The sequence below is a fragment of the Aphelocoma coerulescens genome, chromosome 14, assembly GCF_041296385.1.
Source record: "Aphelocoma coerulescens isolate FSJ_1873_10779 chromosome 14, UR_Acoe_1.0, whole genome shotgun sequence".
Lineage (NCBI taxonomy): Eukaryota > Metazoa > Chordata > Aves > Passeriformes > Corvidae > Aphelocoma > Aphelocoma coerulescens.
In genome coordinates this window covers 10,361,883-10,375,504 of record NC_091028.1, presented here as the reverse complement: position 1 = coordinate 10,375,504, position 13,622 = coordinate 10,361,883, and the positions used below count along the sequence as shown (strand labels likewise).

The 13,622-nt window shown below is 45.2% G+C and overlaps 1 protein-coding gene across 3 annotated transcripts in view; it reads right to left on the bottom strand.

Annotated features, from left to right (window-relative positions):
* TOM1L2 (target of myb1 like 2 membrane trafficking protein) overlaps window positions 1-13,622 on the bottom strand; it is a 57,508-nt gene that overhangs the window by 5,473 nt on the left and 38,413 nt on the right. Inside the window, exons 13-14 of one of the 3 annotated variants that reach the window (XM_069030398.1) lie at window positions 3,003-3,062; window positions 420-456 (exon numbers count right to left, since the gene is read on the bottom strand). In XM_069030398.1, coding sequence (XP_068886499.1) covers window positions 420-456; window positions 3,003-3,062 — 97 coding nt within the window. Of the gene's footprint in view, window positions 1-419; window positions 457-3,002; window positions 3,063-11,116; window positions 11,841-13,622 lie in introns of those variants that run through there. The other 2 variants (XM_069030399.1, XM_069030400.1) reach the window with 2 other exon arrangements.

The window sequence follows — 13,622 nt, the reverse complement described above, 5'->3', positions numbered from 1 at the left end:
TTTGCAGGCACAAATACTGGTACAGCGTGACTTCCTCGGGAAAGGGTACAGCTGTCCTTGGAGACACCCGAGCTCAGGCAGCAGCTGGAATCAAACCCACACTATGCCACCGGCTGTGACAGATCCAGGGAAACATCATTCCAAAGGGCTGAGCAGCTTGGGGACACATTCCTGCTGGCACAAACACAGAGCACAGCCAAGGAAGATGGCAGGGAAGCACTTAGAACCAGGAGGGCTCCCCACACCATAAATATGAACCTTTTGCTGTGAAATGCTCTCCTCCTGCCTTTCTGAGCATGGAAGCATTTGCTGGGGAACATCACAGGCTGGGAGAAGGCAGCATCTCAGCAGGGATCAGAGCAAATTCCATCTGAGCACTAACCTGAGAATGGCTCATAGCCACGGGCATCTCTGCTTACCTTCACTGGTCACTCCTTCTTCCAGTTCGTTGCCTTTCTGCAATGGGAACAAAAAGGCATGTGAGCACAGGCAGTGCTTCCCCTTCCCTGTCATCCCCTCCACCTTTAATACAACTGGACAGTTTCCACCACTTGTTTCCACATATTAACCATCGGAGCAGGGGGACCTGGGGAAATCACAGGGCTCCCACATCAGGAGGCCAGAGGGGACTGACATTTCACTGCGCTGCAGAGCAGGAGAACGAGCACTGAGGTGCTTCTGAAGATTGCTGGTGGATAGCTAAGCTTTCCCTGTTGGATCTGAATGTCAGTCCAGCACTGTTTCCCCTTCAGACAGTAATTCTGGTCCAAATCTGAGCTGTGTGAGTCACACACACAGATGGCATCTTTTCTGTCACACAGTCCTTAAAAAAGTCAGGACTGTGGTTTGCATTGTGTCTTCAAGTAAAATGCAGTTTTAGCTGACAAAGGACACGTGCAAAATTGTTTGGGGCCAACATTCCTCCTGTGAGAGTTCATTTTAGGTTTCATACAAAAATATAGCAGCTTTCCTGTGTCCATGCTGCACAAAGACAAGACGAGGGTGACCTGGATGAGGGATATTGACAGCAGTTAGTGTCTGTCCATGAGAATCAAAAGCTGGGAATGACACAGGGTCACTGCATTTCCACCAGTTTGTGCATTTCAATGTGCATTTCAAATAATGAAATTAGAAGTCCAGGGATAGGCATCCTTGTCAATCTATCAGGATGTTAAAGATGGGTAAAAATACTAGTTGAAAATCTCATGTTGAACCTGCTTTGAAAAGGTAAAGTATTTGTCTATACCTGGCTTCTCTACCAGCAGTGGGAACATACTGACTGGCCTCACAAAGGTTTTTAGAGCCTGAGCATCTCCTGGCTTTCTACTGCACTGAGGTTTCCAAATATTCACACAGCAGCCTCTTCACAGGCAGAGCTGCTGTTTGTCCCAGTGTACTCCAAAAAGGGTAAGGAAATAACAATTATCTAACCTAACCTGCAACTTCCTCACCTGGGAAGGAGAGAATTGAAATGAGCTGTTAACAAAACAAGGGGGTGGGGACTCAGAGTGAAAAACAAAAATCCAGTCCAATTTTTCACAGGCATCTTTCTGCTGCACACAGGGTGCAATATAGGGTTGGGATGGGGTGCCAGGGACATCCCCAGGCTTGCTCAGGCATTCCCAGGACACTTCTCTGCTTTGTTCCTTTTGAGCAAGTCTGTCCTGGGGATGACAGATGCACAGAGCTACCTCCATATCTCTCCATCAGATCTTCTCTCCCTCTAAATTAATTTAAATGGCAAAGACAAAAGTTTATTGGTTAAGCAGAGTGGACATGCTACATTTACCATATTTCTTCATCAAAATGAGGCCAGTTTGTAATTAAATTTGAAAATGACTCCTGTACTGAGGTCTGACAAACCTACCTGCAGCTGGAACCCAGTGACATTTCAGAGACAGCCAGCCAGTCTGCCAAAATCAAACACTGAACCCAGAATCTGTTTAAGCACTTCAGGCACCTCTGGAGAGCTGGAGAATTTTCTTCCTTCCTGTACAGCCAGCTTCTCCAGTGCCAGAGCACAGGGCTGACGTGCCAGTGCATGCCTGCAGCTCTGCTTCCAGAGCTGGGGAATGGAGCCTGAATCCCACAGCTCCCAGCTGGGAGCTGAGTAGGCAGCAGGAAGGGGGTGGGGGAGACCCTAAAGACTTGGGAGTTTTCTGTCTGAAGCTGGAAGAATGGAAGGAGATGATCCTTGGGGATATGGTGAGCGCAAGTTCAGTTCACTAAAACCATGTTTAAAAGAACCGTGTGAATACAACCCAGCACCCACCCCCCAAAATGCACTTGGTTGATTTGAGTCAGATGCTTACACTGAAAAAAACCAAAACAGAATGAATGTGTACTTGTTGTATCCTGCTTAAACCAAATGTGTTTTGGGACAGCAAAACAAACTCCAGGGTGAAGGCAAAGCTACTTTTAGTTCTTCTTTTTGTTTGTTTGTTTGTTGAATAATTACCAGACAATCATAATTTAGGAGAAACTGAAAGTTATAAACATTGAAGAGAGACTGTTATAAATTTTTATTATTACTATTATGAAACATGTCAAGATTGCCTGCCAGTTTAACAAAGACATCTTGATTGGAAAGGAATCTAAGCCCTGATCCAGCATCTCTTAAAAGCATGCCTCAACATAAGCATGAACTTAGATCCTGTCTAAATAATGCAGCTTTAAACATGGACTTTAAGTCTGGTGCAGAAAAATTCAGCCTGTATTTAATGCTTCCCCATTTGGGGACCAGAAGCCCACGTTTTCTGGAACACATGCTATTCTGTGATGCTCACATGGAGAAGGGAAAATAAAACAGCTCAGAAAAGAAGTGTTTTGATTGAATTGCTGAATGTGACCCTGACTCCTCCTGCTTAGATATTCCCTTCAAAGGGAACCAATCTCTCTGCTTGGGAAGTTTCACTGCTTCCCGCTATGAGAAGTACCAGGAACTCAGCAATGCATTCAAAGTTACCCGTGCAAGTGAAAAATGAAAATATAAAGAGTCTCACCAAGTCGGTACTGAGCCACTCCTCAATGTCATCCATGACAGAGGACTGTGCAACAGGGATCTAAGGAGTGCAGCGAGAGAACAGCAAGGCAGGCAAAAACCAAAACACATCCACAATCATGGCCACAGAGCGATGGAAAATGCCAGAAATAAGATTAAAAACAAAACAAAAACAAAGATGTAAGATGTGCTGGAAAAAAAAAGGCAACAAAATATAAATGGCATTTCAAATAAGGAAACAACTTGGAAAGGAAATTATGAACAACAGGGCTAAAAAAAACAAGAGAAAGATTATGGGGAATGACGTGACTGGATGCCAGCATAAGACAAGTAACTTCTCGACCACATATTAAAACCATCAAGATGGACTGATGATTCTAATCTTGATCGTGAAATGTTTTTAAGGGTAGAATACTGGATATCAGTAAGGTTTTGAAATGTTAAATTTACACCTTTTTGGTTTTTTTAAATGGATATTAGCCACAGTGAAGGGTTAGAAGAAAGAGGGTCTCAAAGTCTTCAGGCAGCACTCCTATGGAAACAATTTGGTTTTCCCCACAGGTGGAGAAGTCTGAGCCCAGGGTACAGTCATGCTTCCTCCCAGATCCTCCTCCCACCACACCACCGAGCCCTGGCAAGCCTTGGCACAAGAGTTTAAAGCAAAACTCTCCCAGCTCCCAGTTTCCACTCCTCTGCCAAAGGTGACCCTCAGCAGCAGAGCCCAACATGTGACAGTGCAAAGTGCAGAATCTCAAAGGTGATGGAGGAGGAGGATGGGGCAGAGGAGGAGAGCACAGTACCAGAGCTGCAGCAGGGCTCTCCAGAGCAGGTCAGGCTCCAGAGCAGTTTAACACCCAGGCATGGAAGGTTTTGCCTCTGCCCCTGCAGTGGAACTGGTCACGATACCGGTGTGACTGCAATGGGCAGCGCAGAGGCAGCTGAAGGGCAGCGATTTCACACAGCGCTAAGGGTAACTGGGTCAGCAAAGGGAAATTACTGAGTATTAGGTGTAGAATTTCCTGACTTAACTACACTGCTTAAATACAACAGAGGCCTACTGACATAAACAGGAAAACACCACAATAGATCCAGGTAAGGACAGCCTCAAAAATAGTTGGAAAACAATGTCAGACACGTGAGTTCCAGGCCAGGGCGCAGCAGCCGAGCAGTGGGGCTGGCAGGCAGGAGACCTGGCAGTGTTAGAGAGACTCTCCTAGGCAGAAAAGGTGTCAGGGGTTTTCCACAGCTTTGCCTGAAACCTCTCACAGGAATTGCCCTCCCTGGAAGTGATAAAAAACCCTGTGGATGTGGTGCTTAAGGACATGGCTTAGTTGTGGCCTTGGCAGTGCTCAGTTAATTGTTGGACTTGATGATCTTGGAAGTCTTTTCCAACATTAATGACTCTGTGATTCAAAAAGAAGAGCTGGAAGAGGCTCTGCAGATGCATTTCTTGGGAGATGTAGATTTCTCAGGCAGCTCTAGCAGAGGAAGACAGACAGATACTGGATCCCAGAGACTGAGACTGTTTAGTAAAGCTCCTCAGGAATTTTTTCACAGAATCAAGTGGCCCCTTGTACTGAGGAGGCCAGTTAAGCCCTTGCTTGAGGTGAGGTCTGCTAAAGTGGGTAAGTTGTGTCAAAGAACTGGAAATCCAGAACTCAATCCAAAGCATCTCCCCCAAAGAGCAGCACCAGGAAGGTGGCTGGGCTCTGACTTGACAGGTTGCTGGACAAAGTGACATTTCCTGGGGTCAGAGGTACAAGGTGTCATTTTGTTTCCAGCAAATTCATAAAGATCCCAAACAGAAAATAAATTCCTACAGTTTCCTTTGGAATGGGCCAGATTTAGGATAATTGCCCCTTTCTGATTTCCTGAATCATGCAAACACAATGCTATCACAGTGAGCTGAAGCTGCTGCAAGCTGGCCCAGACAGCCACCGACAAGAGAAGAGCTCTAAGCATCTTCCAACACATTCCTTCCCAAGGACAAGTTGCATCTTGTAGAACTGTCTCCTTGGTTTAACAGCTTTATAAAATATTGGTTTCAGTGATATAAAGTAATTAATTTATTCAGCCTACAGCAACCTAAAACCTACTAAAACAGTTGCACTGCTGCCTCTCTCCTGTGTTGCTTAACCTGCATGCAGTAGGTAACACTGTGGAAGGTGCAGCCTCGGAGCTGTTGGCTGGTCTGCAGCTCAGAGAGGTGCTTATGTTTCTCTAAGGATAAGGAAGTGTGCATGGAAGGGAGGAGGAAAATAGCTGGTTTATTTTTCCTTCTCTGTGAATAAAATTCACAGGAACACAGTGCCTTAAGGGGCTCCAAGAAAGCTGGAAAGGGATTTTGGACAAGGGCCTGAAGTGGTAGGACAAGGGGGAATGGCTTTAAGATGAAAGAGGGTAGATTTAGATTAGATATTAGGAAGAAATTATTACCCTGTGAGGGTGGGGAGGCCCTGGCACAGGTTGCCAGAGAAGCTGCGGCCCGTCCCATTTCTGGAAGTGTTCCAGGCCAGGTTGGACAGGACTTGGAGCAACCTGGCATAATGGAAGGTGCCCCTGCCCATGGCAGGGGCTTGGAATGAGATGATCTTTTTTTCCAACCCAAACCATTCCAGAATTTTATGATTTTATGAATGTAAGAGCAGCTGTTCTAAAAACCGTGGTAGTACTGTGCCCCTGTATTAGAAGGAACAGCGGCTCAAATCTTGATTATCCTGAAAACATGACAGATGACTGATCAAGTACTTCATTCCTGAGAATCACAGGACTCTTGAATTTGCAGAAGTCCTCGAAGAACAGCTCAGCAGCACAAGAGTTTATGCTGTGGTGCTTCGGAAGAATTTTAAGAAAAGAAAGAAAAAAAAAAGCAAAAAAAGGAATTCCACTTTCAGCTAGAGCTACTTATAACAAACAAACAAAGCCCTCAGAAGTGCAAGAGCACTTCTTGCAGAGAAGCAGACAAAGCTGTAAGATAAACATCTGAGTGTGTCAGCCGTTTGCTATTCAGCACTGACCTTTTAAAAAGCTTCCCCTGTCTCCCAGCACACCCACAGAAGTGCTGAGGGTTTGTATCTGTTGCTCCTTCCATGCTCAAACTTCCAGTTTACTTTCCTCAGACTCTGAGCCCCATTTCCTCATAAAACATGGGTTACATGTGTCAGGTTTAATTTGTTCAAGAATAAAGAGGGAGGAGACTCTTCAGCGAGCAGCTGGAAGTTTTATATTATTTTTACGATAACATTGTACCATTTATGTTTCATTTTAAACTGACCACACAGAGAAGCTCAATTTTTGCCAGTCAGTTGGGTACTTGGCAAGTCTTCCCCTTTCAGAAGCCCTAAACTGAAAAATGTGCCTGGGAATTTTGTTATAACTAATCCCTAAATCACAACAGAGGCAATGTAAAAATAAATTAACTAGTTTACACATTAAAAAAAGACAACTATTTCTGGGAACAAGCAGCAGTGGTAGCCACAGACTACATGGAAAAAACTCTGGAATGGGACACTGTCTTGTTAATACTTTGATTATGCAAACTTCCATGGTCTAGTGAAGCTCTCAGTCTTGGCAAGAAAGCTCCCCAGATAGTCAGTGCTGGCTGCAACAGCTGTTTGTATAAAGATATTATGATTTTTTTTTTTTTAAGTCTATACTCAAAGTAAATGGAAATCAAGTCACAAAATATTTTTGGGTACTTTAAGTAACTGGCTTTAATTAAAAGTTGGGCTGATTGTTTAAATTCCTTTTTTTATTTAGTCTTTGGAAAATCCTACAAATGGGATCATCTCAACAGTCCTGAAAGGGAATGGAAAAGGAGGGCTGGGAGAACAAAAGTGTGTGTTCAATCCCACAAAACCCACAGGAACCTGGAATTCAAGTTCCTACTTATCTAAGTTAGATTGTGTTGATATTCTCACTAGCAATCAAAAGCCAAAGAGTATTGCCAATATATTTCCTCAGAAGTCATAAAATCCAATATTCTACCCTTAAAAAGACAGTTTAAGGTTATTATTATCACATTTTATTTCTATTAAAAATGATCCCACTGGAAAAGAAGCAGGTATGAAATGACAATTCAGGTCTCTAGGTGAGCTCATTAATGTTCTTAAAATGTTTAACAAGGTTTATGCTAATTGTTGCCAGACTACTGCCTTGTAATAGCTTAGTTAATTCCACTTCTTTCTAGATGTTTAACAAAGCTGACACCAGTCCTTGGTTAGTTGCTACTCACTCCTCCTCGTTGGTTAGCAGTAGTTGGTTAGCTCATTAATGTTCTTAAAATGTTTAACAAGGTTTATGCTAATTGTTGCCAGACTACTGCCTTGTAATAGCTTAGTTAATTCCACTTCTTTCTAGATGTTTAACAAAGCTGACACCAGTCCTTGGTTAGTTGCTACTCACTCCTCCTCGTTGGTTAGCAGTAGTAGAGGTCTGTCATTCCTACAGCAGCACTAGGAGCATACTAGTAGGCTACTCCAGCTTACTACTACAGCCTTACCATCTATTTAAAGTTGTTGTGATCTTGAAATAGCTGCTTGGCCTCAATATTAGAACACGCTTGACTTTACATGTAAGGATTAAATTAACTCCTTGATTACTCGTAATCATTACGCATTGCACGGCCGCGCCAGGCAAGAGCTCGGGCACAGCATGTTCCCCAGCAGAGCCTGTTGTGCCCGTACAACAACCAGCCCATCTGGATCTGACAGGTGTGTCCAGACAGTGCCAGCCCTCACTGACACGGGGGATTGGGTTGTCCTTGCACAGTGCTCTGAAAAACACTGTGGCTGGGAAGGTAAGGAGATCCCCGTGGTCTTCAGCTAAGTGAAAACCCCTGCTTGCCTTCAACAGGGAGAGGGGTTCCACCACACGGGAATAAATGAGATCTTCATGTGTCTATTTTTGGGCTTATCCACAGTTCAAGCACTTCAGTCTCCAAGTAGATGATGTTATTCAACAGTCTCATGTTACCCAAATCATTTCCACGTCTCAGATCCTATCTCTCTCTTGAAGGCACACATAGCGGCATTCCACTTGGTTACTAATTAACAGAGGTTTCCTTTCATCTTTACTCACCTATCTTCCTTACAAAGAGGGCTCTCCTCTCTAACCAGGCATGCTGCTGGCGGTCAAGGCAGAATGCTGAGGGGTGCTCATATCACTTTCTGTGAATTCTGGTTCAGTTTCATTCTTCCCCTGCCACTGTCCCAATTAATGTCCTGATGTGGTGGCTTAAGCAACACCTACTTCTCACTTTCATAACAAATAACCCATTTGGCATGTGAGTGGGTTGACAGATTATTCTAAGAAAGGAATATATTAATGCAAATCTCAATAGCTGTCCAATCTCATGAGAAGGGAACTGAGACTACCTGCACTAAAACATGGCTTTGTGGTAAAGTCTGTGCCTGATTGCTGCTGATACGGAGCCCTGTGTGAGACCTGCATGGCAACACCCTGACCTCACACTGCAGACAGATCTGTCACTGGAACAGCTCACCTCCCATCCCTCAGTCATATAAATACCAGAAACATTTTCTGCCAATATAATTTTGTCTACTTTATTTTTGTAGGTAGAGCTGGGATGGATAAAGGTGTGGCTTGTGTCTGTTTCCATGGTCCTGGCATCACCTTGATGGCAGAACTGAGCCACAGGTTAACTTGAAACTAGAACAACACTGCCAAATTCTCTGGGAGAGACAGAGACTGCAAAGGTGTGTGGTGAACTGGGATGCACAGAAATGGAGTGGGAAGGACTCAACCCAAAGCTGAAATGTATCACAGTTTGGACAGAACAACGTCAGGTCATGAGGGATGTGAGAACCACTCTGGCAGGTGGAGAATTCCCTTTGAGTAGTCTCAGTGTTGTACAGGCACAGGGAACAGCAGTGTCAGCTCACCCCTCTTTCCTCCTCCTCAAAGTATAAAAAGTACCCCACAGAGTGGGCAAATCAAGTTCATACCTGGGATCCTAGTTATCCACTGGCATTGTAAATGCTACAGGTTATATTAATAAATACTGTTAAGAACTACAGCCAGTTAAGAGAGAAACAGAGTTAATGATTAGTTTAGTTTTATTTTAGGTATTTCTCTCTCATGTTTAGCATACAAACAAGGTGACAGGCTTGTAAGAGCAGTGACTGGCCCCTTTCCCTCCCCAAAGCCATATGCCTCCATGAATGCTGCAGTATCCTTTTTCCAGACTGAATAACCACAAGCCAATGAAGGAATATGCTGTTTGCTTTTTTAATAAAGCAGTGGTGTGAGTGGTGTGAACAGCAGGGGTGCCGATTTCATGCTTCCCCGCTCTTGTAAACAGTGGAAAGGCAAAGAAGAGGAACTAACTCAATCACTGGATTATTCATTATGGATGAACATCTAACAGTGGCACAGCACATCCCTGGCTGCAACAGAGCCACCGAACAGCGAGAGCCTCTGTGAGCCACAGTCAACAGTATCAGAGGCAAAACTGATACTGCTGCTCATTTTACAGCTTTTCATTCTCATCTTGTGAGCTGTGGGTGTCTGACAGCACCAAAATGACACTCTGGCTCCCAGGGACAGGTACCCACAGTGGAGTTACCCACATGTGTGAGCAGGCATGGAACTGCTTTTGTGTGCTTGCATGGGCAGGCAGATACAACACCTGTCCCATCACTGTGTGTGCACCAGCCATGCAAACTTCTGCCAAATTTCCAAGCTGGCCCTCAGAAATAATCTGGATTAGCCATAAATCCAGAAGAATAAATGCAAGTGTTTCACAGAGTAGATATTGCACAATCTGGATTTTCTGAACTTTAAACTTTCTGGGTTGTTTCTCTTTTTAAGCATGCTGCAGCTTAGTCTGGGACATTCAGGGCTCTCCCTGGAGTGAGACATTCCTGCTCCATGGACTTTCTGGTGCCTGGCCCCATGTGCTGCACTGCCAGCACACCCCAGAGCAAATGGAATTCTCCCTGCACCTCTCTGAACTCAGCTGCAGCCAGGACTGTCTCGGGAGGATTTTCTACAGTTAGGTCACATTATTGGTACTAATCTCAAACACTTAAAGTGATGGATTACATTGTCCAAAAAAAATGATCTTAAAACTTGGCTTTAAGGCATAGCTGAGGCTATTTTTTCCCTTCCTCTGGCTTCTGCACCTAAAGCAGGCTTTGAACTTCTCTCTGCAAGCATATTGATGAAGAACAACTTCAAACAAGGTCAGAATGTGCACAGGTTCAGTGATCTTCAGAAGCCTGATTTTATCAAGGCACTGGCATCACCAGACACAGGAATTAAATTCTTAAAGCCAGAAACACTATTGTACCTTTTTGAGTCTGATTCCTAATGCCAGTGGGGTTGAAGATGTCAGTCTGGGTAGCAGTTCTCCTATTCCCTTCCTTGCATAAAGAACTATCACTACATTACTCAATTCAACTACATATGATCCTACAACTTCCCTATGTTTATTCCAGACCATGAAGCTAGGCACTACCAGAAAAGGCTCCTTTAAAGACAGATAGCAAGTGTCCTCTTTATGAATAAGATCCATGAGACTTGTGTTTATCCCTCGAAAAGTGGATACTGCAATAAATAAATCAAGACAGTAGAAGGAACCAATGGGATCCCCAGGCCTCTTCTTAAGGTGACGTGGGATCCTACAAATGATTCAGTTGTTTACAGGTCTTTGTGCTGTATAAACCAGAAATTGGTGCAAATCTTTCCCTTTGCCCCAGGTAATGATGTAGGTGGGAAATAAACTCCTTGTACTGTCTGATTTCAAGCGGTTCAATAGGGCAGGACGAGAGGTGAACGGAGGATGGTTATTCTAGGTCAGGGACTGGGGTGGGCAGTAGGAATCGCTTCACTGGTGAAGTCCTCACCATTCCTTGTGTAATTAGCCACTTGTCTATGGGCTCCATGTCTGAGTTCCCACCTTTACCTCTCCTCTGTGTTGAGAACAGAAAGGTCCATAAAGAGAGAAACCACAGCAACAACCCGTGATAAAGTAATAAAACAGTTAAAAACTTCACATACACAGACACACACATACACACAGAGTTGCCTACAGTAGCTTCTGGCAGCAGCTGTGTCCCCCTCTGCCTGTCAGCTCTGTCCATGGGGAGACAAAGCTCAGCCCCCGTTCTGTACTTCCTACTGACAGTTCACAGTGTTTTAGCACTGCCTCCATGATGTCCTTAAAAATAATAATAAAATAAACCAATCACTGGCTAGTAGTGAGGCTGATGTTTGTCATCTTCTTAGAAGAAGGAAAAGTGAGGCTGTACAAGCTACTGCAGTCAGTCAGACTGCACTGGCAACTCTCGTGTCACCCTCCGTGGAGTCCCCCTTGTTTATGAAGCTGTGGGCTGCAGCACACCGTGCTCACGTCCTTGACCTCAGCAGACAGACTGTGCCCCACACTAACAGCACAGCAGCTCTGCGATGGTATTGAGTGGAGGGGAAGTCAGGGCAGTTTGCTGCAGTGTCCTGGCAGCCTTTCAAACTGCCCCTCTTGAAAAGCGCAGAGGTTAAAGGACTGCTGATGCATCCAGCTCCCCTGAGCAGGCTGCAGACTGCATGGCACAGCACCACAAACACTCTAAGATGGTTTCTTGTCCTTCAGCATCTCCTCCCTGAGCCAGGGTGGGATGCAGAGTCATCTCCAGCTCTGGAGGGGCTTGCCCAGGCTTGGCAGAGCACAGTGGCTCCAGCCCAGAACTGGGTGAACTCAGCAGAGAGCCACTGGTGCGTTATGTACATCCACCTAGACACCTGCACACATGGGACACCTCTCCTGTCCCCATTAACACAGGTAATGGAGAATCAGCTGCAATCTTTTATGTCTCATTTCCTGAGGAAAAAAAAAAAAGGGAAATCATTCCAATTTCATCTACTCTCTGTGTAACACCAGAGAATTGTTTCTTGGACACCTCTCCTCCCAGTTGTGATCATGCAACAACTCTGTGGCAACAAAAGCAATTCCCAACATGGAAAAGCAATATTAAGAAAACAGTGTATTTTTAGCTCATCTTGTTTCCAGCTGCTAAATCACATTAAAAGACAGCTAATGCCACGTGATCAGCCTCCTCTCTGCAGACCATTCCGAGAATGACTACATTAGAAACGTCGGATGTGCTGAATTCTACCACCGGACAACTGTGCTGGAACGAGACGTGTGTGAAGAATAGTGTTGCAAAGCTTTTGGCTCCTCCCTAGAGCTGTTCTGAAATTAGCTCTAACCAAATTAAAGCCTGTCTTTTCATTTACTGAGCACTGCCAGGTTTTTGCTACACATGCTGGGACTGGTAACTTTAGGAGAGTTTAATTTTTATTTCCTTTAAGAAGAGACATCCACAAGCCTCACAACAGTTGAGAAAAAGTGTTTACCAATTGCAGAGTGACTGCGTTTCAAAACAAGCTCTTCTGATTACACGATACAGTCTCCAGGACCTTTGAAAAGAGGCTGAAAGTCTCAACAACATCTCAGAGCCCCAAGTTCCACAACCCATAAGGCATTTGCCCCAAAAAACTTTGACCCTCAGATGAACTTAGCCACAGCCCTTTGAACTGACAACACTTGGGGCAGAGCAGCAGCTCTGCTGGTGTGAATGACATGTTGTGCTGGTGCCTAAAGCAGAACTGGCTGGGAACAAAAGTGTTAATAAATAAGGACATGACCCCAAGGCCACTGGGGGAATACAGCCCCCTTGACCAGCTAATGCAAGCTCCTTGCATTTGGTTAGCCAGGAACAAAGAGCAGAATCTCAAATCCTTCCCCAGGTCCTGCTAAGAGCAGCTCAGTGATACCGGGGGTTTGGGATGTCCCACTGAATTCAGGAATTCCTGTGAAGGAATAATTCTGCCCCTGCCTCCTCATGCTTCCCCTTTTCCCTCAGTACTGCTGCCATGAGTTTTTGTGGGGCTGAGCTCCAGTAGGTCATGAGGCTGACCTGGGTTATAAATTACCCTTCGTGCAGGAGGACAGGGACAGGAAGAAGCAGGTAGGTGAGGAATGCTCTGTAAGAGCTGAGGCCCTGTTTCCACTGAACGATGGCCCGAGCAGGCAGGCAGCTGTGATCTGACCCCAGCTGCCTCCCAACACAAATTCTCCCTGGCTTGGAGCACAAGCTGCCAGGCATGCCAGCTGCCCAGAGCACTCCCACTTCATGTCATGAAAGAACCAGGGCGGGATCAGCCAAGGCATGGGGAGGCAATTCTCCCTGGTGAGAGGCATGTGCACGCTGCATTGGCTCTCCCATGCTATGCTGGCTCTGCCGTGCTCCCTAGTGGTCATCACAGCCCAAAATTGGACTGGAAAAGGCTCTGAACTTGCTCTGTCCTCTAAAAACTTACACACAGCTGCGTACAAAAGAGCAGCACAGTTTTAAAAAGCAGAGTGGCAGAAAGGGGTCGAGAGATGATCTGAAAGCTCCTTCACTTCTGCCTTCACCAAGGGATGCAGACAAAGCTGGCCAAGCTCTCTCACCCGTGTTTTTAGTGTCAGCTGCTGCGAGGTGACAGCACATGGGGCTCTCCTGCCCACACAAAGAGTGGGAGGGAGCCTGCCCTGGGCAGACAGAACAGGATGCATGCAAGGGCAGTTATGGCAAAAAATGTGAAGCGTTAAAAGTCT